The sequence below is a fragment of the Trichechus manatus genome, unplaced genomic scaffold, assembly GCF_000243295.1.
Source record: "Trichechus manatus latirostris isolate Lorelei unplaced genomic scaffold, TriManLat1.0 scaffold00087, whole genome shotgun sequence".
Taxonomy (NCBI): domain Eukaryota; kingdom Metazoa; phylum Chordata; class Mammalia; order Sirenia; family Trichechidae; genus Trichechus; species Trichechus manatus.
In genome coordinates, this window is record NW_004444023.1 from 10602125 (window position 1) to 10629711 (window position 27587).

At 56.8% G+C, this 27587-nt stretch overlaps 1 protein-coding gene across 2 annotated transcripts; it reads right to left on the reverse strand.

The window, feature by feature from the left end:
• Window positions 1-472: 472 nt before the first annotated feature.
• On the reverse strand, window positions 473-25975 carry PPP6R1 (protein phosphatase 6 regulatory subunit 1). Of its 2 annotated transcripts, none has more exons than XM_023736373.1 (22): window positions 25839-25975; window positions 12933-13165; window positions 11788-11974; window positions 11545-11682; window positions 11233-11298; window positions 9208-9320; window positions 9009-9122; window positions 8291-8453; window positions 8056-8208; window positions 7790-7924; window positions 7178-7242; window positions 6866-6981; window positions 6631-6716; window positions 6259-6348; window positions 6082-6179; window positions 4832-4889; window positions 4572-4747; window positions 1633-2037; window positions 1471-1541; window positions 1275-1356; window positions 627-737; window positions 473-548 (listed from the first exon to the last, which is right to left on the reverse strand). In XM_023736373.1, exons 2-22 carry the CDS (start codon window positions 13157-13159, stop codon window positions 473-475), a joined length of 2730 nt encoding a protein of 909 aa, XP_023592141.1. In that variant the 5' UTR covers window positions 13160-13165; window positions 25839-25975. The 2 variants fall into 2 exon arrangements, with proteins under 2 accessions (XP_023592141.1, XP_023592142.1); XM_023736374.1 differs by lacking the exon at window positions 25839-25975 and having other exon boundaries at window positions 1633-1807; window positions 1880-2037; window positions 12933-13159.
• Between the last annotated feature and the right edge of the window lie 1612 nt (window positions 25976-27587).

Genomic DNA, 27587 nt, shown 5'->3' on the forward strand with positions numbered 1-27587 from the left:
TTTATTCTAGGAGGCAAAGCTCCATCAATTTTCAGTGCAAACTGGGATGGGGTGGGCGGTCTCCCTCGGGCACCAGCTCCTGGGAGCCCGGAGAGAGAATGTGGGTGGGGGTTGATGGGGTGGGGGTGGGGTGGGGGCCCGGGACCCGGCCCTGCCCCCACCCCAGGCCAAGTCCACGGGAGTATGGGCGCTATGGCCACCACCGCCCGCCACCACCAGGACCAGGCAGTCACCTAGAATAGAGAGAGACACTGGGTGAGCCCTGGGACATCACACTCAGTGGGAACTGGGAGATATCTGCCCGCCACCTGCCTGCTCCCCGGGGTCCCAGTGCAGCCACACTCACTGGGGGCCTGGGAACACCCACCCACCACTCGCCTGCCCCCGTGGTTCTGGCACAGCCACACTCACTGGGAGCCTGGGAAAGCCCACCAGCCACCCACCTGCCCCCGTGGTGCCACCCTAATCACACTCACTGGGAGCCCGGGGCCACAGGCCCATCCAGAGTGGAGCCATTGGGCATCAGAGGCGGCTGGAGGGGCTGGGCGCTGTAGGGCAAAGGACAGCAGGGGTCACCTTATGCCCACATGGACCCTGTCCACCCCACTGGCCACACTACTGCTCACCTCTGGCTTTGGGGTAGCCCCAAGGGCGCTGGATTCTTCTCCCCCTCGGTGGTCTCGGGGGGCTGCTGGGCCCGGGTGGCTGGGACAGAGGTAGAGGGGTCTCTGGTTGCACTGAGGGAGGAGAGGGGAAGTCACTGACGCTCAATGCCCCTTGCAGGTACCTGTACATCCTGTGTTGGTCGGGGCGCTCGTCTGGGGCACAGTCGTGGGCGTGAGGAACCCTGACAGCATCAAATAAGCCTTCCACCCTAGCCCACTCAGCCCTTGGCCCCCATAGGAGCCTGCATCCCAGGCCCAGGGCATCGCAGGTGCCATGTGGCACACCAACCCCTGTGGATGCTGACAGAGACAACCTCTTCCTGCTCTCCTCTCTTCCTCTTGTGGGCCCGCCCCTTCTGACCAGTCTCCCCTACCCTTCTGAAAGCCCCCCGCCCAATACCACCATCTAGCCACCCCGTCACTGACAGAGGCACAGCCCTATGAGGTTCAGGGACAGGAACTGGGGGCGGGTGGAGGGCGACAAGCAGTCCCTGAGGCAGAGACAATGGGCCTCGACAGTCTGAGCAGCTCTGGGTGGACAAAACAGGCCCCACGTCAACCAGGGAGGACCTGGCACCATCCTACCCCTGATGGCACCTAGCCTGTCACCTGTCTAAGGAGCTGGGGGTGCCGTGCATCCTGCTGAGAGTGGCCTGGAGGTCCCCGACGCTGACCAAGGCCTGGCAGGGGGCTGTAGCAGGAGGAGAGGAAGAAGCAGTGAGGTACCTGCAAGGGGGAAGGTGCAAAGGGGGAGGCGCAAGACAGGGGACAGCAGGGCGGAGGATGGTGTGGAGGTGCTCCTCACCCACAGGCTCTGCGACACCGCCATAAGCAGAGGCTTCCTGAGGTGCTAAAGGGGCTGCAGGGTCCTTAGACCTGGAAGGAGGTGGGCAGTTGGAGGTGAGGCTGCTGCTCAGGCAGGGCGCTGCCCCCCACCCTCTGCCCAGGCTCCTCACTGCATCCTCACCTAACCTGCAGGCCTTCGCTGGCTGGAAGGACAGCCAGGCTCAGGGCAAGTGGGCCCTGGGGGCCATCGTGAGGCCCCTGGGGGGCCGTGGGCCCGGGCTGTTTGCCCCCGGAGACACGGGGGCCTGTAGGGGCTTCAGTAGGCACTGGGTCAAAGGTGGCCATCCAGCCGCGGCCTGGAGGAGGAGGAAGGGTGAGCACTGGAGGGGACTGGGTTCCACCGACCCCACCCGCCTCACTCCACTCACCCTGGGGTGGTGGTGCCACAGGCTGAGGGCTGGGGCTCGGGTAGGAGGGGGCACCGGCCCCACCCCTGGCCATGTGGCCGTGGCCATCGGCATCCTCCTCGTCGTCCTCCTCCTCTTCCTCATCATCATCTTCCTCACTGTCTGTGCTGCCCCCGCTCCTGCCCCAGAAACCCCCTCGTTAGCCACTGTGCTGGGCACTGAGGGAGGGAAAGATGCCCCCAACCACTGTCATCAGACCACCTGCCTCTCGAGGGCGGGGCAGAGCCCCATATCTCCCCTGGGAATGAGCTGACACACAGTGAAAGGGATGGGAAGACAAGGAGCAGAGTCTGAGAGAGGGCCTCCCAGGTATCCCAGCCCTGTGAGAACAGCAGGGGTGTGTGTGTGTGAGGACACCCAGGAGAACCCAAGTGTCCACCAACAGATGAACGGATGAACAAAACATGGTCCGTCCACACATGAAAGACATAAGACACAAAAGACCACATAGCGAATGACCCCATTTATATTAAATGTCAAAAAAAGGCAAATCCACAGAAACCCTGGTAGCACAACGCTTAAGTGCCTGGACTTTAACTGAAACGTTAGTGGTTCAAACCCACCCAGCAGCTCTGTAGGAGAAAGACCTGGTGATCCGCTCCTGTAAAGACTACAGCTAAGAATACCCTATGAGGCAGTTCTGCTCTGTCACATGGGGTCACTATGAACTGAAATCAACTCAACGGCAACTAACGACGACACAGGGACAGAAAGTGGATTAGGGAAGTGACTGCAAAAGGACACAAGAGATCTTTCTGAGATGACGAGAATGTTCTAAGATCAACTGTGGTGATGGCTGCAGAACTCTGAAGATACTGAAAACCACTGAAGTGTACCTCTTACGTGGGTGAATTATATCTCAATAAAGCTGCTACAAAAAAAAAATTTTTTTTCTTTTTTAAATAAAAAGGGAAACTCAAGCTGTACAAGAGAGTATACAAGCCCAAGTCTTTATCCCTCCCTAGACGCCCAGATTCACTCCCTGGAAATGATCATAATCATCAGTTTTTTTGTATTTTGTGGATGATTATTACATAATTGAAGAAGCAAAGGACAAAGAAGAGTATGATTTAAAACACAAACCCCACACGGAAAACAATCCATGACTGCCAGAGGCTGAGGGGCGCAGGAAGAGAGCTGACTGCCTAGGGTGCAGGGAATTTTTGGGGGTGGCAGCGTGGTTCTCTATCTGTGGTGGCAATTCCATGGCTTTGTCAAAATCTGTAGAACTGTGTGCCACAAAGTGTGCCTCTTACTGTCTCCAAATTATTCCTCAATAAACCTGCCACAAGAAAAAAACAAAACCCACCAGCCCCACAGAGACTTGAGCAGCCACTTCACAGAAGAGGATGTCCAACTGGTCAGAGATCACAGAACATGCCACCCAACCTCTCTGTGGTAAGGGAAGGGCACGTGGGAAACCCCACGGTGACACCATTACACAGTCATCAGGACACATAAGATCAAACACACACACAGCACCAAGTGTGGGCGAGGGCACGCAGCAACCAGCACACTCAGACCCCACCATGGGAGTCTGAATTGACAAAATGCCCCCAGAAACCTCTTTGGCTGTATCTTAACCAGTGACCCTGCAATCCAGCTCCTAGTTATATAAAACCAAACTAGTTGCCCTTAAGTGGATTCCAACTCATGGCACACCACCATGTGTGCCAGAATAGAACTATGTTCCGCAGGGTTTTCAATGGCTGATTTTTTGGAAGTAGATCACCATGCCTTTCTTCTGAGGCACCTATGGGTGAACTCAAACCTCCAACCTTAAATACATATATATTGTTGTTTGCCACTGAGTCGATTCTGACTCAGCAACCCCATGTGACAGAACAGAGCTGCCCCATAGTGCTTCCTGGCTGTAATCTTTACGGGAGCAGACCTTTTAGTCAGTAGTCAAGTGCTTAACTGCTGTGCCACCAGGGCTCCTTATACACCCATATACCTAGGTGTATGCCCAAAAGAAATTTACATGTACACATACCAAAGACCCACACTAGAATGCTCATGGTAGTCCTGCTCACAACAGCTAACAACAGAAATCTACCCAAGGGCCAGGCAAGAACTGAAGGTACAAGTCAACTGGGCGCAGTCACACAACACCACACCAATTGTGTGGCAAGAGGAACAAGTGGACCCCAACCACCTCAACAGCAGGATGGACCTCCCGAGCAGAGGGGTGAGCGACAGTAACCAGACACAAGAGCAGACACTGTGGGGCTCCATTTACATCGAGTGGGAAAACAGGCAAAATTCACCTGTGGTGACCCTCAGGGGAGGGTGGAGGCAGTAGGGGCAGAGAGTGTTGGCAGCACCTGGCACTGGCAGAGGGGTGGCCACCGAGCTACATGCTGTGATTTGTACACTTTTCCGCACGCATGCTCTACTTTGATAAAGTCAACTCAACAGCAAAAAACAACAAAGTATAACTCATTGGAACTGGGTTTGTAAAACTCAAAACGCCCCAACTGAAACACCATTCTTATTTTTCTCTGTTCACTTCAGCTGGCAACAACTATTACAAGTGGCCCTGCCCATATGGCTCTGGGACACCCGCCATGTGGCCACACTGATGACCTAGACCCCAGAGGGCTGACGCCAGGGCCTCCCACCCAAGGAGGCAAGGCCTCAGCCAACTCACCGGATGCTCTGGTGCTGGCCAAGGCGGGCCCCCCTGGGCAGCTGGCCGCCCCGCCAGGCACTGTCCTCGCCGTCCGACTCCCCCGAGCCCTGGCCCTCCTCGTCCTCCTCCTCCTCGTCATCGTCGAACTGCTGGATGCGGTCCTTGTAGCAGATCTCAAGCAGGTTGGAGTTGGGCTGAGGGGGAGGGCAACCAAGGTGGGTTGCACTGTCTGCAATCCTCCCCCACCCACCACCACCAGGGGACAGGACTGCACTCACATTCTCGTCATCGGCATTGAGGGAGAAGGTGATATTAGCTGTCTTGTCAAAAGGTGCACTGCAGGGGAAGGCAGGGGAGCATGAGTCCAGGCGCAGGTGGGAGGGACATCAGAGGAGAGCGCACACCAACAGGCCTCCTCTCCTTCCCCTCACTCAGCACTCACTCACTACGCTCCTATTATGCCCCCTCCCCGGCTCGGCCTCCTGTTACACCCACTGCAGCTACACTCAACCTAACTAGAAAACAATGTGGAAACGCAAGAGGAGCCTTCTCACTTGCCAAGATGAGGGCGTGCTTTGTAGTAATCGTCATTTTTTCCATTTATTTATTTTTATTTTGTTGCTGTTGTTGAGAACCTATACAGCAGAATATATACCAATTCTACCATTTCTACGTGTACAATTCAGCCACACTGATTACATTCTTCCAGTTGTGCAATCATTCTCACTCTCCTTTTCTGAGCTATTCCTCCCCCATTAACTCACTGCCCCCTAAGCTTCCCACTGAATCTTTCAAGTTGCTGTTGTCAATCTGATCCCACATAACCCACCACCAGCCATCGCCGTCGAGTCGATTCCGATTCACAGCGACCCTGCAGGACGGGGAGAACTGCCCTACAGAGTTTCCAAGGAGTGCCTGGTGGATTCAAACTGCCGACCTTTTGGTTAGCAGCCATAGCACTTAACCACTACGCCACCAGGGTTTCCTGTTCCCACACAGATAAACCTTAAAAGAGCACAACGCTCAAGGTAGACATTCTTTATTACTTAAGCTAAACCACTGTTTGGTTTTTAAGATTTCAGAGAATAATTCTGATTAAAGAGTATCTCAGGGCAATAGTTTTGGAGGTTCATCCAGCCTCTACGGCTTCATGAGAATTTGAAATTTTGTTCTGCCATTTTCCCCTTTTCGATTCTTTTACAGAATGTTGGATCAAAATGTTTAGTAATGGTAGCTAAGCACCATAGTAGTTGTCACATTTGTACTTTAATGAGATTATGCGGTGCTGGTGAATGGGAGGTGACTGGTCAGGTATGAATCTTCTAGAAAATGACCAGGCACAGAGACCCAAGAGCTTTGGTACAATTGGCTTCCTCTGACTGCCCTGAAGATGGACAAAGGAGCCACTTTTGGAGCTTTGAAAAGACACGAGGGCCTGGGCCTCACAGCACCGACATGCGGGTAGGATCCCAATTCAGGGCTGCCCTGAAGCATTGGGTCAGAGAGGCGGAGGCATGGAGGCACTTACTTCACACTCTCCTCCTGCTCCCCAAACTCCTCATCATTGAAGCCAAAATGGTCGATGAAGGCTGACGTCATGCGCTGCATCTGAAAATCCATGAAGGCCTGTGGGAAGTGGGGGGAGCATGGTCAGGGGCTGCCGGGGCAGGACAAGGAGAGCCCAGGGTCCTCAGCCCGAGCCCACCTGCTGCAGCACAGCCTCCTCAGGGAAGCTGAGCTCCTTCAGCCGGTCGTCCTCGTCATCGCTGGAGGAGTGCAGGGGGTGGGTGCTCACCTGGTGGTGGGCAGGCACGTCAGGGCCTGCCTAGGGCCCAGGATGAGGGGTGAGAAGGAAGTACAGGCAGGCAGCTATGGGGCAGGGGGCCGGCAGCTGTGGGTAGGGAGCTGGGAGGAGGGGAGCTTGAGCTGGGAAGGAGGGAAACAGCAAGAGGGGACAGGCCCGGCCCACCCGCACCACAGACTTGAGGAGGCCCAGAGAGAGGCTCTGCCAGCTCAGGGCCCAGGAGAGCACCAGGTGCAGGAGGTGAGGGGGACATGGGAAGGCCACAAGGCACACCAGATCCACTGTGTTCTTCTTGTTGGTCTCCATCAGCGGCCCCGCCACGAAGGCCTCCCACTGCTCCCGCTGCTCCTCGGGCAGCTCTGCTCGGGGACAGGACGAGGCCGTGAGGGGGACGAGGCTGTGAGGGTGACGAGGCCGTGAGGGGCCCGCGGCCTCCCCACAGGAAGCTCAGCCCTGAGGGGTAATGGGGTGCCCCATGCCTCCCCACATATCCCATCAGGCCCCTCACCCTTCAGCAGCTGCCCCAGCTGCTCAACGTTGGGCCCCTTCTCCGCATTCTGCACCAAACTGTTGGCCACCCGCGTGAGGTGGCCCATGTAGCCTTTCCGCGGGCCTCCTCTGGACCTGGGCAAAGCAGAGACTCAGCTGGGTGCGGGGCACAGCCTCGCCTGGCCCCTCTGGCCCCCCACATCATACACACAAGCACACATGCACACATCCCCGCCTGGCCCCTCCAGCCCCCTACACCACACACACACATACACACACAAGCACACACACACGTGTACAAACACATATAGCAGGGAGGCACCACACTCACTGCACACGGTCGTTCTCCTCCCAGGATGTCAGGATGCGCTCCACCAGGCGGCAGTGCTGCAGCAGCTATGGGAGAAGGGGGTTGGCACCTCAGCGAGGAGGAAGGGCAGGATCCAAGAGAGCAAACCCAAACTTGAGCCCATGGGAGGAAGTCAGTGCGCGCAGGCCGCAGGGTTCGCATACGCAGGGCCAGTGCACTTCTCTCTGGAGAGACCCATACAAACACACTCACTCGTGTACATTCACGCACACACGACCCCTCGGCCCCTCATCTCCTCTAGAGTCATCCTCTCAGAGAACCCTGCTCACCTTGCCCTCGATCACCTCTCCTTCGTGCATCTTCTTCAAATCTATCACCCCGCTCACCCTGCTCAGTACCTCCCTACGTGTCACTGTCTTTTTTCCCCAACAACAATGAAAGTGTCCTGAGGACACATGCCCCAAGGACACATGCCCCCAGCCCATAGTCTGGGCCAAGTGCTGAACGGCAGGACGGAGTGGCCTTCTTGGAGAAGACGGGGGGGGGGGGGGGGCGTATCTGGAGGGCCCTGTGGTGGCGGTGAGGCCCTCCCCCTCCCCATATTCCACGCCTCCGCTCCACGGCCCCACTCACATGTTTGACGACAGGGTTAGGGACAGGGATCTCAGGGCTGCTGTCAGGAGGGGGCCCTGCACTCAGCATTGCGCTCACACACATTTCCACTTGGGTATGCAGGAAGTTGTTGAAGACATAGTGGAAGAAGAGATCCTGGGGGGGCAGGAGAGGACACAAAAGCACCTGCAGGCTGGCACCCAGAGAGGTGCGGTCCTCATCCCCAGGCGCCCCTCCGTCCCAGCCCCCCACCCCACCCCACCCTGGCCCTGCGCCTGTCCTTGTACCAGCATGGTGTTGGGCACGTCCAGTGCCAGGAGCTCCTGCGTCAGGGCCATGTCATTGGTGCTCAGGGCGCTGGCCATGAGCTTGACCACATGTAGCCGTGTGTTCCCCAGTGGAGGGGCCAGGCTGCCCCACGTCGTCTGCAGCGGCTCCAGCTGCAGGGGTACAGGAGGCTCAGTTTCAGATCCCCTCCTGCCACACCTCCTCCTGGCACCCAGGCCCGCCTACCCAGCCCACCTTGGGCGGCTCGAGCAGCAGCCGGTGGAAGTGGCTGAGCCGTGGCCGCAGGGCATGCAGGGCACCAATGCTAGATGCAGGGCTCTCCAGGGTGCCCTGGGCCAGTAGCTCTAGCTGCCCGTCCACACTGCAGAAGAAGTTGTTCATGGTCATGGACTCGGACCTATAGCAGGGGACAGAATCAAAGGGCAGTGGCTGCCCCAAGCTGGGCTCACGAGGGGCTGGGTGGCTCATCCTTCATGCCCACAACCCTCTGGTGTGGGACCACAAGGCTTCACTGCCTGATGGAAGGGTCTGCAGGTCAGCAGCGGGAGGGAGACGCCCAGCTGGATGTGATCGGCTGCAGTGCACGGTTCATGGAGGCCTGGAGGCCTGGGAGTCTGGGTTCTATAAGAAGCCTCCACTGCCAGTAGAGGCGGGAGAGCAGACCCTAACCCTACCACTCAGCAGCTGCAGGCAGTGGGCTCAAATGCAGTTTTCTTGTTTGTAAAACTGGGGCAGGAAGACAAAGCCCCAGGACTAGGATGACCTCTATGAACAGTAACAGGAGCAGCTGCCAGGGATGGGGTCACCGTGGACTGGCAACGCACAACATGACACTGGACAACAACTTCACAGGGCAGATGCCGCAGCCTTTAACCCCGTGAACGGAGGGCAGCCCGAGGTTCAGGGGAGGGGAGTGGGAGATTCGCATACCCACATTCGGGGCTGCCCTCACCTGGGCCTCCTGGGCTCCAGCAACGTCAGCAGCACCTGGATCCCGTTGACAATGACAGACTGGCTCTGCTCTCCCTCAAACATGTTGCTCAGGAGCTGTTCAATTGTCTCCTGCCTGGGGTGATGAGATGGTGAGATGGAGACCAGGCTGCCCAAGTCCCTCCAGGCCATCCTGCCGCCCCTCATCCCGGCAAACGTACTTCTCAAGGGTGCTCAGCAGCGGGTCAGGCTCTGGGCTGTCCTGCACCTGGATCATCTGCTCTCGGCTCAGGCGGATGATGTCACACAGGGACTGGGACGCGTTGGAATGTTGCTGGGGGAGGGGCAGAGGTAAGGACCCTGGTCCGAGCTGATCCACTGGTCCCAGCCCAGACTGCCCCAGGGACCCAGGCATTCTTTCCTGGCTCCTCAGGGACACGGAAATGGCTCACTTGCAGTTTACTAAGCACCGGGGAAGAGGGACAAATGAACCAGGGGTGCAAGTGCTACAAGGAGGGGCTACAGAGTCACCTCACACACCCATGGGGGGAAGATGAGCAGAGAGGAAGGAAATCAAGTAAGGCTTCTTAGAAAAAGAAGCATTCCACAAAAAACCTGTACATACATGCTCCTAGCAACACTACTCGCAACTGCCAAAAGTGCCCATCAGCAAACAAATGGATAAACAAAATGTGGTCTATCTGTACAAAGGAATACTACTCCGCTATTAAAAAAAAATGGAGTTCTGATAGCTGCTATGACATCAGTGAACCTTGAAAACACTATGCCGAATGAAATAAGCCAGGCATGGAAGACCACGATTCAATGAGTCCATTTACACGAAACGTCCAGAACAGGCAAGTCCATAGAAACAGGAAGCAGATGGGTGGCTGCCAGGGGCTGGAGGAATGGAGAGAATAGGAGGTGCTTCTAATGGGCACAGGATTTCTTTTTCGGGTGACGAAAAGTGTTCTAACACTGATTGTGGTGGTGGCTGCACAACCCTGTGGACACAGTAGAAACCACTACGTTGACGTTTTACGTGCGTGAGTTCTGTGGTATGGGAGTCATAGCTCAACAAAGCTGTTACAAAAACTAAGAGAAGTGTGATGGAAGTCCGAATCCAGTCCACAGTGCTGCCGTGGCCCCCACGCGAGGTCCCAGTTGTGCTTTAGAACCCCCACAAGCACACGGCACTAGGACAGTGCCTGCTCATGGCAGATGCCCACTCCTGCCTGCAGAAGAGGCCTGAACAGGCAACCTTCCAGCCCACAGGCTGAAAGTAGACAGGCAGGGCCAGGGACCAGCTGTGGAGCCTGGATGCAAGGGTACCCAGGGAGTCGGGTCCCTGCTCTGCAGGCCTGTGGGCCACATGGAGGCCAAGGCTGGTGAAGGGACACATGGCCTCAGGGGGCTGCAGGATTCCGAGGCACTGAGGCACATAGGCGGGCCAGACCCGAGGCCAGGAGAACAGACGAATCATCATGGAGGAACATCAAGGATGGGGAGGCTCTGTAGGCCACACAGGGGTTCACCTGGCAGAGATGAGGAAAGGGCAGCCCAGGCCACGAGAGCCAGCACAGGCCAAGGTGGGAAGGCAGATCCAGCCTGGCTTTGGGGAAACGTGGGATGCACTGCACGCCATGGTAAGCAGCTGCAGGGGGAGCAGTGAGACGCCTGGACTGGGGTCAGCACGGGTGGGTGGGGTGTGGGCGGGCAGGCGGGACCTCAGAAGAGTTCCAGGCCCATGAGGAAGAGGTCGGAGTCCAGAGTTAAGGGTCTTTTGGGAAGCTAGTTGCTGAGTCATAATTGACCCAATGGCAATGGATTTGGGACGCTAGTCAGGCCCTTGCCCCTCAAGGGGTTAAACTTTGTCAACTTTCTGGTTTATGAAAGAAACATCTCCTGTGCAGAACCCCTTTTCTCTTCCACGTGGTAGAAGTACACAGATATGTGTGGCCCTAAACACTTCCTTGGAGCCCTGGTACCACAGTGGTTAAGAGCTCAGCTTCTAACCAAAGGTCAGCAGTTCAAATCTACCAGCTTGAAATCCTATGGGGCAGTTCTACTCTGTCCTATGGTGTTGCGATGAGCAGGCAACGGTTTTAAATGCTTCCTTTGTCATTAGTTAAGGGGGGAGACTGGATAAAGCTGGTGTGAAACGTGTGTAAAGGGAAAAGGCTGGGAGACTGGGAGGCGGCTACTGCAAGGGCCCAGGAGAGAGGAGAGGCTGTCTGGGCACTCACATTGTCGTCTTTAGAGGGGTGTATCAGCTCAATCAGCCGCTGGACAATCTTCTCTTCATTGAGCCACTGAGGGTTAGAAGACCAGGATTAACTGTCTGTCACTCCCTGGGCCCTGCCTGACATCTCACCCCCCACCACCTCTGGTCATCCTCCCTGTGTCACAGATGCAGAAGCCCGGGGCCAAGAGCAAGGGCCAGGGAGGGGTGGGGTGCGGGGCCCTGTGGAGCACACATGGGGTGGAGCACAGGGAGGCAGGGCAAGGGTGTGGTGGGCCCACAGGGAATGGGGTGGGCATGCATCAGGGTGGCTCACATTGACGACGTCCTGCCGCAGCTGGGGCCGCTCCACGCAGGTGAGCAGCCGCAGCAGCAGGTCCATGATAGCCGAAGTGCCAATGTGCTGCAGCAGCAGGTCCACAAAGTCGTCCTTCTTGCGCAGGAAGGACACGAGCTGGGGGCACAGGGAGACAAGTCACGGTGCTGCGGGTGGCCCAAGCCTCCCCAGGGCTCCCACAGCAGTGGGGCGATGGTCAGCACAGCAGGAGGTGAGGGGCACCTGGTCCGTCTTGCGGTTGATGAGGATGCCCATGACCTTGCTGAAGAAGCTGGCCAGCAGCGGGTTGAGGCTGCCGCTGCTCTGCAAAAAGCCGTAGAGCCGGTTTAGGAGGGACTCATCAGCACCCAGGGCATCATTGATCTGGGGCACGTCTGAGGTCAGGATCTCGCACGCCACACTCGGGTACCTGGGGAGGGCACTGGCTCAGTGGGGGGAGCTGGGCACACGAGCCACCCTGTCCCTCACACCCACCAAGGCTCCATCCACCGTGGCCCTGGGTCCAGCCTTTGGCAGGCTCAGAGGAGACTAGGGGGCCCATGTCCAGGAGAGGCAGGCAGAGGTGTAGGGGTGTGCAGCAAGGCCTGATGAGGGCACAGGTTAGGGGTGGGGGGTGAAAGAGGCCATCCTCCCGTCCCTGGCCCCACACCACCAGCTCAGTCAACAGGTCCTGCCCTCTCGCCCCAGAAGTTCCCTGACCCGGCCCTGCCTCCCCTCTGGACTCCTCTTGCTTCCTGCACCCCCCACTCCCTCAAGGCCCAGGAGTCCTCTAACACCAGCCTGGTCACTGCCTGCTTTGAGCCCGGCCACAGCTCACATCACGCCAAGATGGCATCCAACCTCCCCAGCTGGATCTCAGCCCCTTCGTGGTCTGACCTCCATCTATTCCTCACCCCTGGCCACTCTACCATCTGAAGGAATCCTTCATGCCCCCCACAGCCCAGCCCAGCCCCAGCTGGGGCTTCCTTCTCTCTCTCCGTCCCTGCCTCCAGCTTGTCCTGGCCCCACCCCTAGTGACTTTCCAGGCTCATTTCCTCCCCGCTCTTCCTTAAACACCTGAGCTAATGATGCCACCCACATCCCAGGGTGCTGGGGGGCGTACAAGACCGAACACACGTGAACTGCTCAGAACCGTGCTGGCACACGGCAGGTGCCCAGGAAGTGAGCATGATGGCCTGTAAAGGCCTGACAACCCTAGGATCCAGGGGGGCGCACTGGGGACACTGGGGGTTCATGATGTCCCTGCAGGGACCTGACACCCCAAGAACCCGGGGGGCATACTGGGAGCAAGGGCCCAGTTCATGATGGCCCTGTAGGGGCCTGACGCCCCAAGGACAGGAAGTATACCAGGGCGAGGGAGAACTCACTTGTAGCGCAGGCGCTCCTCACCACTGGCCGGTGGCTCCTGGGTGACCCAGGCCACCATGGCCTGCAGGTGGGGTGGCTGCAGCAGGAAGTCAAGTAGCTTGCGGTTCACAACCTTGCACTCCTGCAGCACGTCCTCCTCATCCAACAGCTCAGGCAGGCTCAGGTCCTCCCGCTCCAGCAGCGTGTCAATGTGCGAGCTTGTGTGCAGGTCAAACTTCCAGAACATGGCGCCCTGAGGGCACCAGGCCAGGTTGGGGGGTGGACACGTCCACGGACTGCCTGGATACCACCCACTGATACCCACTGGAAGTACACATCAGGCATCTCTTCCCAAACCAGTTCCAACCTGACAAGCTGTTGTCCCTGCCTGGGGGCCCAGAGGCCCTTGGACCCACTAGGCCTCCCACCTGGGCCTGGGCCTGCCTAGGCTCCCCATGACCACACCCAGGAGGCCTCGCTGCCACCTCGGCCTCTTCCAGCTCATCCACCTCCCCTCACCCTGCCACAGCACCTTCCGCCTGGACCACTGCGACAGCCTCCAGCAGCCTTCCCACAGCCCAGGGTCATGTCACTCCCAGGCTGACCATCCCACCTTCCTTATGTTCCCCGAGACCAGGCAAACAGTCCTGGGTATGGCCCGCACACAGGGAGTACCCTCAAGCATCACTGGCAGAGTGAGTGGGAGCCCTGTGCTTCCATGAGGCCCACTCCCACGGCCCCACATCTGGGTGGGGCAGGCCTGGAACCTTTGGCTCCCCCTCAGCACCAATTAGCTTCCATCTGTATTTGCTAAGCAAATTCAGATGCCCTGTGATGGCTAACCCAGCTACTGCCTGGCCCAGTGAACACCCAAAGTCATGTGCAAGGCAGGGGCGTGGTGTGTGGGTGGGGTGGGGGGGATTGTGACGTCTCCAGGCTGTGGCCATTGCCTGGATGCTTGCTATACACACACATACACGTGCATATGCACACATGTGACCTACCGCTCCTCGCCCCGCCCAGGACAACAGCTACTAAACAGGGCCCAAAGGAACCCAGGAAAGGACAATGCCTCTGCTAGGGATACCTCAATGGGGAGAGGAGGGCAAATGTGCTCCCTATACCCAGCTCTGATTCTGGTACCGCTCTGCTCAGAATCCATCAGGGCGTGTACCCATTATGGTAGGATGCGTCCTAGTGCCTCAGCCTGGTGCTCAAAGCCCCATGAGGCCAGTACCCTCCCAGATCTGGCATAGGTAATAGAGGTGTAAACAATAGTGTACATCAAGCAGCAATGAGGTGCTGGGCCTTGTCGTGCCCCTGACTGGTAGTGACGTGGCCCCTCTACCAAGCACACAGGGAAGTGAAGCCCAACCATGGGGAGGAAGCTGTAAGGTGGCAGGGAAAGGACTCTGAGGCAGGCCTCCTGGGTGGATCATAACTACCACTATGATGTATCAAGTGTCTGCAAAATCCGCTGGGGCCAGCCATGTCACACACGATGTCAAATCCTCACAACCACCCTCAAGAAGGGTAGTGTTGTCTCTACCGCACAGGTGGGGCAACTGAGGCCCAGGTCAGTCAGGCCACATCCTGGTACCACATGTCCCAATGACGGCATTTGTCGAGTGTTTACTGCACGCTAGGCGCTGTCTGGAGTTCATGCCCACTGACCACTAAGGCAGAGCAATTGTGTTCTCGAGTTACAGCTGAGGACACTGAGAGGCAGGCCCGTGGCCTCACCATGCCACACATGGGGCCAGGCAAGGGTGGGCGACTGCCTCCCCAAGCACTGCCTCTCCTGTGGCTGCCCGATGCTCAGATCCTGTTCCCCCTCCCGGATGACCTTCCTTGTGGGCCTGGCCCGGCGGCCCTTCCCAGACACCAGCCTGACCACAGTCACCCCACAGAGGTACCACTGTCCATTCTGCATAGGCCTCCGCAACCCCCTGCCACAAAGGGAGAGTCCAGAACCTCCGACCTGCCCCCTGATGGCCACCGGTGCCCCCAGGACCAGAGGGCAGACAGCTAGCTCAAACCCAGCCGGGCAGAGCTGGGCCCACAGGCGTGGGCTCTGCAGCCCACACACCTCCAGCCCTGGACTCTAGGAGCCCCCTTCTCCCCTGTACACCTCCTCTGCAAGTCTGAAGGGACACCCTTCAAAATGCCACCAGCCTCTCACGAAATCTCTGCTCTGACCGCCACCTCTCACCAGGACAGCAGCCTCAATCCACCCCTCGCTCACCCATCTCCTCCCACAGCTCAGTGCAGATCTGTGTGGCCTGGGGATTTCAGATTAAAGCTGTGACCTCCTAGGCCCTCCATCTCCAGTCTCACAGAATCACTCTACAGTGCAGTGAATTACTTAACATGGCCCTTCTAGCCAGAGTCTTTTTTGAAACTCCAACAAAATAACTGGGTGGGACTATGCAAATGAGGTGTTTGTAGCCTACCAAGGAAACTGGATAGCTCGCTAATAATGTAAATATGACACATAGCACCCTTGGGTGGCGGGGGGGAGATCATGCAAATAAGGTCTATGGAGCTCTAACACAGGGATTGATCAGTTTTGCCATCCTGCTAGGCTTAACAGGAGGCACGTGTGTGGGGGGGAAGAGGACCTGCAACACGTAAGACAGAAAGAGGCAGCAGAACCAGGACAGAGAAGGAGAGCTCTAACACCAGAAAAACGGCAAGCAACAGGGGCAGAGAAATGGTGGCAGCAGAAGCAGCAGAACCAGGAGACCGGCAGAACCAGCAGACTGGCAAGAGACAGTGCAGTGGGCTTCCTGGCCCACAGAGCGAGAGAGGTGACCATCTTTGGGCTGAGGCTTGCTAGTGGAGTGAAGTGCCTCGAGCACTCATTGGTGGAGCTAAAAGAGCTTTGCAACACTTGCCAACGGCCAGAAAGAGGCATGCCAGCATGGCTGGGAAGAGGCTGTCCTGATAGAACTGTATCCTGAGCATTCCCCAACCAGAATTGTAATCCGTTACCTTCCTAATTAACCCCATAATCGTGAGTAAGGCCTGTGAGTTCTGTGTGGCTACTGCACCGAATTATTGAACACAGGAGAAAAGTAGAGAGTGTTGTGGGAGGGAGGGCTGGTATGATAATTGGTAAAAAGACTGGAGGGTGGAGGTATGTTTGACCTCAGCCTCACAGAAATCAGCCTTGGACTGTTGATGCTGATAAGGATTCTCTCTCCCCCTGTGAAGCTAGAAGAAGTCAAATTAACACCATTTTTAGGTACTCTTACTTTACAAACAATCCTGATGAGATGGGCTGTCTGATTCTTAAGCACTACAGACCACACACTAGAGAAGAAGCTGAGGTGGGGTCCTTCCAGACAGAGGGCAAGGGGTGCCTCGGTGACATGAAGACAGAGTGGGGGGACCCCTGAGAGCTCCCACTTCCCCACTGGAGGCCTCACAGGGACCCATATTCAGTAGTACACCATACCTACCCCCCTAACCCTCCACACCCCAATCCTACCTGATCCACTTTCCCCAACGATCACCCTAAAACACAAAAATCAAGCAGCACTGCACTTTCAGCCCTGCAACGGCTCCTTCTCATGGCCTACACACAAAGATGAACCTCTCTGCCTTCAACATCCTGGGGCTGCCCACCCACCTCTCCAGCCTCTCCCTGGCTTTAAGCCCCATTACGCTCCCCTTCAAGTCTGTGCAAAGTGCTCTTCTACCCCCTCTGGGAAGCACCCTGCCCGTTTTCTTCGACTGGCTGACATCTGGCCTCCATGGTCTGGCCCCAGGAAGCCTCCCCGACACCCCCGCTCACCCGATGCTGGCCTGGGGTTCCATGCTCCTGGGCCCAAGCGAGCTCCCATGGGGCCCTTCACACAGCGCTGTCCTGCTGCTGCTATTCCAGGGGAGTGTCTCCTTCATGGCGGCAGCCCTGAAAGCACCCACTGCATTGTTTTGCTGCGCCCAGCACGGTGCCTGATAGATGGAGGTCTTGCATGTCTGAGGGGTAGCACTCCCCATGCCAGTGTCCCAGGCAGGCCACGGTGACAGACGCCACAGTGACAGATCCTGTGCCTACGGTGCCCCAAGCAACCGCCATCCTGAGGATGTCACGGCCATTATAGCTCCACTGCTTCCCATGACCTCTGTCACTGAGGGGGTGGCTGGCCCCACCCTACAGGTGAGAAAAGTGAGGCGCACCCAATGTCTCGAGGCTAGCAGGCAGTGGAGCTGGGGGACCACGCTTGGTACACGGCTGAGGCCCAGAAGACAGCCTACGGCCTACGCGGAGCTTGATGCACATCTCTGGGGCAAAGGAATGACAGAAGCCACATGCCTCCCAGAACCCTCTGCCTGGTTGCTTTTAGTAACCGGCAAGCCCCTGTCGCAGGAGGAGCCCAGCTCCTGTGGACAGCAGCTCAGGCCTTGACAAGCATTCCCACCTGTACTTCGCCTGAGGCCACAGGCTCCACCCTCCTCACCGATACATCAGGCAACTGAAAGCCACTCAGCCACTAACTAATGCCTCCACGGCCTGACTGGTCCTCGGTGGGGCCCACTGCCCAGGCCCACACCACACATACACCCAGCACACATATCCTGGGCTCAGGGAGGAAGGCTGTGGCCCCAGACCCCTCACTCACAACCAACCCAGTGACGTCCTTCTCCAGATGAACGTCCAGCCACCGGCAGCATGCACTTGACAATACACTTTGCCCTGCCCCACCTGTCTAGTCACTTGCCATTGCTTGGACACCACCATCCCAACCAGGGCACCGGCGCCCCTGGTGGCTCAGACCACAAACCCAGGAGCCCCCTCGAGTCTCCTTGGTCCCTTACCTGTCCCAATCCATTACCAGAACCCACTCCCTTCCTCTACCTGTACAACCAGACTCCATCATCTCCCCTCTGCCTTTCTCTGTCCTTTCTACACACAGCAGCCTGACAGACCCTCCTGAAGTGAAATTCGATGTCCTGCCTCTGCTCCAACTCTCAATGGCTTCCCATGCTCTTAGATAGCACCCTCAAACTCCTGACAGGGCCCCCCAGGCCTGTGAGAGCAGGCAACTTCAGCCTCCTCCCTGCCACATGTCCCCGTTACTTCACTCCAGCCACGCTGGCCGCCCTTTCTGCTCTTCCTGGCTCCCCCTCAGGGATTCTGTGCTTGCTGTTTCGCCCGCCTGGGATGCCCCGGTCATGGGTCTCTTGTTCAGCAGGGAAGGACTGACCACCATGGCCAGAGAAGGCTTCAGCTCCCCATCGTTCACTCGCTCCATGATGGGTCCTAGGACTCATGTCACAATCTGCTCAGCATTCACCACTGTGTGCAAGTATCCCATGCACTCCTGGGAAGCTGGCCCTGCACACAGGAATAAAAGCCACCATATGCACATGCTCTGGCAGAACAGCTCCGACACCACAAATAGAATCCCCCTCACTGTGCAACGTGAGCTTTCAGAGGGTAACATCAGCACAGAAGCTAGGACACAAAGGATGCTCACAGACGTCAGCTGAGAGATACCCTGTCCCCCAATAGCCACGTTTCTCACAAGACCCCTGCCACGCTGAGACTGGAGGTTAGAGAGATCTGTCCAGTCACTGGTGAAGTGAAATTGCTCCCACTGAAGGGGTTCCCTTAGTCATAAGAAGGAGAGGGGTGAGAGGGCACCTGGGGCAGGGAAACCTAAGCAAGGGGAGGTCTGCTTCCCCTCTGTGAGCCGGCAGGCGGCTGAGGGGCCAAGTGGGTTTGGTTCCCTGGGTGCCAATGTTCCTGCTAGAGTGACGACGAAACCAGGCCTGCTTCAAAAGAAGAGAAGGCAGCATCCCCATGCTTCCTTTGTGTGGTGGTCACTCCTGACTCTGTGGGACTTTACCGTACCTCCCCCTCACTGGGTGGAGAGGGACACAGCAGGGTCAACCAACAAGTGCCAGCGCCCAGGATAAGGAGACTCACAGACAGCCAGGGGTGGGAGCAGAGGGGGATGGATTTCCTGATCTGTACCTGGGGCCAGAATGCCCTCACCTAGCAGCCACCAAATTGATCCCCATTCTGCCAATTCCCTGTGAAAACTACACCATGAGAAGCGAAGGGCAGACTCTTGATGTGGGGAGAACAATTTTCTGGGCACTCAAAGGAGTTTCCACACCAGAGACGGCATCATGCAACAAGAGAGAGAGAAAATTGAGGCTCAGAGGGGCCAGAGGCTCCCCAACGAGGTGAAGGAAGCCAGTCACAAAGGCCACATATTTATGTTACTCATCCAGAATAGATAAATTCAGAGACAGAAAGCAGCTTAGTGGTTGCTAGGGGCTGGGGGACAGGCAGATGATGAATGAGTGCTAATGGGCACAGGGTTTCCTTTTGGGGTAATGAGAATGTTCTGGAACTAGACAGAGGTGGTGGCTGCACAATATGCTGAGTGTACCACCTGCCAATGAATTGCACACTTTAAATGGATGAACTGTACAGTATGTGAATTCTATTTCATTAAGCTGTCACCAAAAAAGAAAAAAAGAAAAAAAAAAAGCTGCCACCCCAGGCTCCCTGGCATGGCCAGGCTCAGTCCTGCCTGCTCCAAGGCCAGGTCATCCCAGAGTAGACCAGATACCAGTTGGCTGGGCAGAGATGAAGCACAGGAAGGGCTCACCTGGGGGGCATGCCCAAGGTCATCCCTTACTGTCAGCCTCCCTGAACTAAACCTCCCCCTTCTGTAGGGGGAGGTGACAAGAGACAGGACCAAATGGACACCTGGAGAGAACCTACGTGCCTGTAGCTGGCACCTTCCAGCACCTTATCTTGTCTCCACATCAAGACAGCAAGGTGAGGCATATTATCCCATTTCACAGCTGCAGAAGCAGGGGCCCGGGGGGTGGAGCCCCATGGAGCCAGTATTCTTCATGATTCCAAATCCGTAGCTCCGACCTCTTCTCAGAAGGCGGACATTTCTCACAGCTGATGTTCCCATGCATTTCTTTACTTTTTCCTTTTGGTGGGGGGTGTTCACACTCATTTCTAAAGCCCCTGGTTGTCAGGTGCAGGCTACTGCCCCCGCCCCAAAGCCCCTGCCCTCACTCCACCTTCTCACCTGCCTACAGAGCCTGGCTTTCCAGAGACCATGGGGGAGTGGGCATGGGCAGCCACAAGACAAAGCAGGGCGCGCAGGCAGCATGGGGTGCTGGGATGGAGTGTGGGGTCTGGGGTCGAGGGACCTAGGCTTGAACTGGCGCCCATAAGACTCTAGCCAGTCCCTTAACCTCTCAACCTCAGGTGGCTCCTGTGAAAACCAGGGGCGGTTGGAAGGATTCAACGCGATCACATCGTCAAACATTGGCTCACAAGCTCTAAACAGAGTGAAAACGCAAACACAAACACAGAATAGGAAAGAAAGAAACACTTTCCCCCACCACAGACTTTCAGTCTACTCCAGCCTCAAGTCCCGACTCTCAGTTCCCACCTTCCAACTCCATGGAGCTGGCAGGAAGCTCAGAATCAGAGTGGAGAGGGGGGTTCTGCCCCTATTGTCTCAACGCGGTGAACCTGGGCACAGCACTCAGCATCTCTGTCAGAGACTTACTTCCCCCATCTGTAAAATGGGGACACCTGCCCTCAGGAGGGGCTGTAGTGAGGACCAATGCGGTAAGGCTGGTGGTCTTGCCCCCATGGCAGCCCCTTCCTCAGCCTATCTCTGAGACCACAATCCTTCGCAGTGGTGCATGGCAAGGGGGGGAGGGGAAGGAGACAGCCACTACCCCAAGGGTGACCATGAGGAGGAGAAAGGCACGCTCCCCTTCTTACTAAGCAACTGAAATACTTCTCTGCACCCCCACCCCCACCCCCATCCTTTGCAACTTTTAGCAACTTCTAGAAAGCGGAAGTGACTACCAATGGTTTTCAGCAACCGTTTGAAAACCATGACTCTGGCTGCAAACGGAAGGAGGGGGATTTATAAATGAGAAAGGAAGCCATGAAAAAACGAAAACTACCTCTGTTACTCTCCCTCCGCCAGGTCCTCACCATCACCTCTTGCTCCTCCTCCTGCTTTGTTTCCTGAGGCCTTCAACACCAGCTGCCTTCCTTCTCTGGAAGCTGCAGGCCCTGCCCAGGCTCAGGCTGGGCCTAGCTGCAGCTCCCAAAGAGCCATCCCGCTGGCTGCCGCCACCGTTGTCCAAACACAGCTCCAGCTGCCAGGGAACCCAGCCGATCCTTCCCCCACCACCCGTCTTCCCTGCCCTGGCCCTCGGAAGTGGGGGTGAAGGGCCCAGGGGCCACGGGAGGGCCTCCCAGGACAGGCCACCTGAAAGAAAGGCCGTGCGCCCTGGCAAGTGGGATCAGAGGGCAGAGGAGGCAGGGCTCAGCCTCGGGAGAGGCCACCACAGGCCACTGACCCACCTCCGCTGCAGAGATGACAGGCCCACGGGCTGCTGCTCTAATTAGAAACTGGCTGGGCAAGTCCAAGTGTGGGAAGAGAACCTGCTCGTGGCAGAAGGCAGCCTGGGCCCAGCCCCTTAAAGGGCCCAGAGGCAGTGGGGTGGCTCAGAGGACGGCAGGACAGCCTCCCGCCACCTTCCCCCTCGCCCAGCCAGCACCCAGGGTCTGAAGGGAGGTCAGGGCCGCCCGATGCCAATGCCAGGACCGGAAGGGGCTCCCCATCGGATGGAACAACGACTCCAGCAACTTCTATGAACTAGGGCCTGTAGGGCTGGCACCACCCCGGCAAGGCAGGCGTTGGGGATAGCCACTGGAAAGAAGGGGTCACTGAAGCCAGAGGAGCAAAGGGACCCGGCCAAGGTCACACAGGACAACAAGCTGGGACCAGGCCAGAGCTGGGAGCCTTGAGGCTTGGGAAGGCCTGAGGCGGGGGAGCAGTTCCCAGTTACGGGGCACTTCTTCTCTGCCTGCCGGACCACACTCTCCCAGGGGAGATGCCAGCTCTCGCTGATCCCAAGGGATGGAGAAATTGGGAGACTGAAATGATTGGGGACAACTACCGAGAACTGGGACGGGGATTCCAATGCTCACATTCCGGACTCATCTCTTAGACTGGTCACAGGTTTGGAAAAAAGACAAGACCAAAAAATACACTCCAAGACAGACAGTCCTTGGAAAAGCAGAGTGAGGCAAAGTGCTACCGCCTAAGGAGCCTCTGGAATGGTTAAGTCGGGAGGGCCTGGGTGCGGCAACTCTCACCTGCCCTAATTCAACCTAAACTCAACCTATGACACGTGGCTGAGCAAACTGGGCCTCAGTCTCCCCATCTATGAAACACTTCACAGGGCTACCGTCAGGCAGCACGTCTCAGGGGAGGACCAACAAAGAGAGTGCTCAAAGGAGATACTTGGTTTGGGGTGGGAATGGGGTCATGTCCCCCAGGTGACAAGCTGTGTGCCAGACAGCTGGGAAAGGCGGCCCACCCAAGCCTCCAAGCCTCTCTCTTGTTGCAACCCACATGGCTCTCAACCTTCAATCACACGTCCCTCCTCTCTGCTCAGCACACGCAGCTCCCTCTGCCTCTTCTCTAGCTCTCTGACCAGCCACCTCCTCCAGGAAGTCCCCTCCCCCTGCGATGTCGCTGGGGGCCTGTGTCCCACAGCCACCCCTCAGCCAGCACCTGGGCACTCAGTGATGCGATTCACCCGTTTAGTCATCTGCATGCCCTTGAGAGGCTTGTTCCCCAGGACCCAGCGCAAGGCCAGGCCCAGAGCTCAGTATTCTTGCTGAATTAGTGAAGGCTAAAGTCCAGAGAGGGAGGATGAAGGTCCCCGGGTGGCGCACATAATTTGCACTCAGCCGGTAACCAAAAGGTTGGCGGTTTGAACCCACCCAGCGGCACCGTGGAAGAAACAGGCCTGGCGATCTGCTTCTGCAAAGATTATAGCCAAGAAAACCCCATAGGGCAGTTTCTATTCTGTAACACGTAGGATCTCGTATGTCACAAATCATCAACAAAAACAAAATCAACATCAGAGGGGGAAGGTGATCTGCTGAGGTCACTTGACCAGAGAGACTGAAAAAAAAATTCTGAGGGGTGGAGTGGGAGGGGGAGCCTCCAATGGGAAGAAACAGTATATGGACCAACAGAGCCTAACTACCGAAAAAATGAAGCTAAATCCAAACGCATGACAATGCACCGAGCCACACAGCCGCTCATGGGCAGTAACAGAGTAGATAAGCCCAAACTACACCCAAACAATAAATTAGAGCTTCTCCACCTCGGCAGCATTAACATTTTGGGCTGTGTAATCCTTTGTCCCCCACCACCTTTCTATCAGTTTGTCGTACTGCGGTGGCCTGCATGTTGCTATGACGCTGGAAGTTATGCCACTGGTATTTCAAATACCAACAGTGTCACCCATGTTTTCAGCGGAACGTCCAGACTAAGACAGACTAGGAAGAAAAGCCTGGTGATCTACCTCTGAAAATTAGCCAATGAAAGCCCTATGGATCACAACAGAATATTGTCCGATATGAAACTAGAAGATGACCCCCCGGTTGGAAGGTGCTCAAAATACACAGTAGCCACAACTATGGACTCAAACACACCAAGATCACGAAGATGGCGCAGGGCTGGGCAACATTTTGTTCTTTTGTACATGGGGTCGCCATGAGTCGGAGTCGACTCAAGAGCAACTAACAACAAAAATCCTTTGTCACAGGGGGCTGTCCTGTGCATTGTAGAATGTTCAGCAACATCCCTGACCTCGACCCAGTAGGGGCCAGTAGCACCCTCTCCAGATGTGGCCAAGTTTACCCTGGGGCACAATCACCCTCATTGAGAAATGCTGCAATAGATGGTCTCAAGGCGAATATAACACTCACAGGAGCTACTGATCCTGGAACAGCTTCTTCACTTTGCATTCTGCTATGTGCTTTTGCATACATCAGACCTCCCAGAACAACCCCATGAAGAGGGCACTTTGTCCCCACTCTACAGACGAGGAAGAGGAGGCAAAGAGTTTCTGATCAGCATGCCCACAGTCACCCCATTAGCAAGTGGGAGAGCCAAGACTCGAACCCAGGTCTCTCCAACAAAGCATCTTGCTCTAAACTATTAGCCTTCACTGCCTCCCAAATGTGCTGTAAGACCCCAGAAATCAAGTCACATGGTATCATACAATTTACACAAAATGATATCGCCGTACAAAAAACCATTAAAAAAAAAAAACAGAGAGAGAATAACATTTTAAATAGAGCAAGGAAAGCCAACAGCCATTCCACGTGATAAGTGCGTGTCCCAGGGTGTGGTGACCATTTCTACTCATGTACAATACACATTAGTGCACAGGATATGTACACAAACCACACACGCTGTATTCTCCAGACAATTCTGAGTCACTGCCGTTGTCACCTTGCGGGTGCTGGGGTAGAACCTCTCCCTCAAGTTGGCTGTGACCCTGCTGCAGTTTCTCTAAGCTCTGAACCAAGTCTCACATCTGACAACACATCTTTCTTTCCAGAAACATCTTGCCTTCCAGGCTGGTGTAAATGGTAATGTCTGTGTTCTCAGAACAGGGTTGTGTGTATGTGGTTCAGGAAAGAGCAGGAAGACCCTCACCAGAACACCACCTCCAAGGTAATGAGCTCCAGCTCCAGGTGTTCTGCCCCACTACCCCCAAAACATATGCTCTCTCACACCCTCCAGTGCCCCCACCTTCACATATCTGCAAGGGTTGTTCCTTCCACCAGGAATGCCCTTCTTCCCACTCTCCATCTGTCAGCTCCCACTCAGCCTTCCTTCCTCGACAGAAAAGCCACTGGCTTGGCCAGTCCTGCCAGTCCCTGTCCCTCCCTGGGCTCCCACGGCAGTGCCCTGAGTTACCTCTATCACCACACACAGTAATTGTGACTGTCCAACTCTGCCTTTGTCTCCCCAGGGACCCATCCCTCCTCCAGGGCAGGGTCCCCTCTCTGGGCCCGGCACCAGCACCCCACCTTGCCCTCAGAAGCAGGCCTCCTCTCAGAAACAGGGCCCACTCCAGAGATCCCGCCTCACAACCAGAAGCCAGGGACCACCAGGGCTGGGGGAGCAACAGCCAGGGTAAAAGGAAAGCGCCACTACTTTATTTCCTGAGCCCGAGGGTCAGAATGACAGGGACTGGTGAATCCAGGAAGGCAATAAATAGGGCAAGGGCATTAGGCAAAGGGCTGGGGGCAAGGGGCAAGAGTCTCAGTAGTAAGAGATAAGGGTGTATGAGGGGGCAGACTATGGGAGGGGAGGTAGGCCCGAGGGACAAGAGACTGGGGGAGGGGAGGGTGAGTCCCACGGAGAAGGAGGTGTTGTGGTGGGAGTGGGTGGGCGGGAGAAGAGACTGGGGAGAGTGGGCAGGAGGAGCAAGAGACTAGGGCAGGGGGAATGAGTCCGAGAAAGAAAGAGATGGGGTGAGAAGGGAAGAGACTAAGAGACCGAGGGGGAGCCAAAGGGGAATGGGGGTGGGCTGGGGATGCGACAGAAGAAGAGACTGGGAGGTGAATCCAAGGGGGGAAGGAAGTGATGCGGCGGCGATGAACCAGAGAGGGAAGAGACTGAGAGACTAGCAGACCGAGGGGGAAGAAAGAGGTGAGCTGGGGAGAGGAGGGAGAAAGAAAAGCTTGGTGGGGGCGGGGGTGAGTCTGAGGGGAGGAAGGAGGTAGTCAGGCGCGGAGTGGGTGGGAAAGAGAAAAGGAGGAGGCGAATGAATCCGAAGAAGAGTAAAAAGATGACGGTGTGGCGGTGAACCAGAGGAGAAGAGACTTAACAGACTGGGGGGGCAGAGTGGGAAGGGGAAGTGGGCTGGGAATAGGCCGGAGAAAAGAGATGGAGACTTTGGGCGGGGGGGCATTGAGGGGAAAGTCTGGGGAACCCCGAGGGGTACTTCGGTGGGGCTCTAGGGGGCATACAGCTGGGGTAGCTTAGACTCGGGAGGTCTGGCCTTCGGGAAAGGGACCCGGAATCCGCCCCACTCACCTGCGCGGGGGGGCGGCGGCTCCTCGCACTCGGGGCTCATCGGGGCGCCCCCCCCGCCCCGCCGCCGGCGGCTCCGGCCCCTGCTCAGGGGCCCGGTAAGTGGGGGCGGGGGACGACGCAGGGGTCTCGCGGGGCGCTCGGTGCGCAGGCGCTTCCGCCGGGATTCCCGCGGCCGCGCACGCGCCCTCGGATCAATGGGGGGCCTCGCACGCCGAGCTCGGCTGAGGTCGGGGGTGAGCGCGGGATTCGTGGGGTTGGGGGGTCACGGAACCCGCGCAGGCACCTCCGGAGTTCGACGACGGGGGCCGCGGGCGGAGAGCTGGGCCGCGAGGCCTGAGCGAGGGAACGGGACGTCGCCCCGGTTTCCTCAGCCTCGCACCCCGCGGAAATGCAGAAGGCAGGCAGGGAAGATGTCCTCTTCCGCGGTCCGAACACGCCGCGGTTTCGAGCGGCCACCGACGGAAGCCGAAGCCCACTTCCTCAACCCTCCTTTCCCCAAACCGGCGGGGTCCCGGGCGTCTGCAGTCCTCCTCAGGCTTCCGACACCCGGCTCCCTCCGCCACTATCCCACAATCCCCCGAGGGCCGAGAACGCTAGAGTCCCCGCCCTCCCGCGGCCTCTCGGTGCGCAGGTGCGCAGCGGCCGCGCCCCGCTGTGCGCATGCGTGCCAGGCCCGGGCGTTCCCCGCCCCGCCCACCCGGAATGCTGTCGCTACCGCAGCGGGGATTGCGCCCGTTTGTGCCGACGGTTTCTCCCCGATCAACCCAGAGGCCTAGTGCGCAGGCGCCACTGCACCAAAACTAAATCAAATCTACCGCCATTCAGTCGATTCCAACTCATAACGACCCTATAGAACAGAGTAGAACTGCCCCATAGGGTTTCCAAAGCTGTAACCTTTATGGAAGCCGACTGCCACATCTTTCTCTCGCCAAGCGGCTGGTGGGTTCCAACCGCCAACGTTTCTGTTAGAGGCCAGCGCTTAACCACTATGCCACCAGGGCACACCCAGGAGCCAATTTCTCTACGACTCCATTCTAGTGTCCAATGCGAATCCTACTCCGGGTTTTCTCTTCTCGCTCGCTCAGTTTGGAAATCCTTTCGCTATCCTCGATCTCCTCCAACCATATTCCAGCTGTGGCTCTAGGGTCGCGCTGCTGGGAAATCCATCCCAGGCTTTCCGTCTTGGAAGCAGCCTGGCCTTTCTCTCCAACCAAAGAGAGGTGGTTTGACCCCACCCTTTTCTCTCTCTGTAGGGTCCCTATGAGTCTGAATCGACTGGAGGCAGCAGGTTTGGTTTTTTGTTTGTTTCTCTCTCTACACGTTCTCTGTGTCTGACTTCACTCATTCTCTGTTCCTACTTGCTGCACAAAGCCTTCTCTAACATTAATACGAAGGGTTTTTCTAGGCCTTGTCAGTATTCGTGTGTGTGTGTGTGTGTGTGTGTGTGTGTGTGTGCTCTAGGTGAAAGTTTACAGCTCAAGTTAGTTCCTCATAGAAAAATTTATACACACATTGTTATGCGACCCTAGTTACTAATGTAACAGCACACTCCTCTGTCCACCTCGGATTTCCCTTGTCCGTTCAACCAGCTTCTATCCCTTTCTGCCTTCTCCATCTTGCCTCTGGACAGGAGCTGCTCATTTAGTCTTGTATATCTGCTTGAACTAAGAAGCACACTCTTCACGAGTATCATTTTATGTCTTACAGTCCAATCAATCATTTGTCTGAAGAGTTTGCTTCAGGAATGGT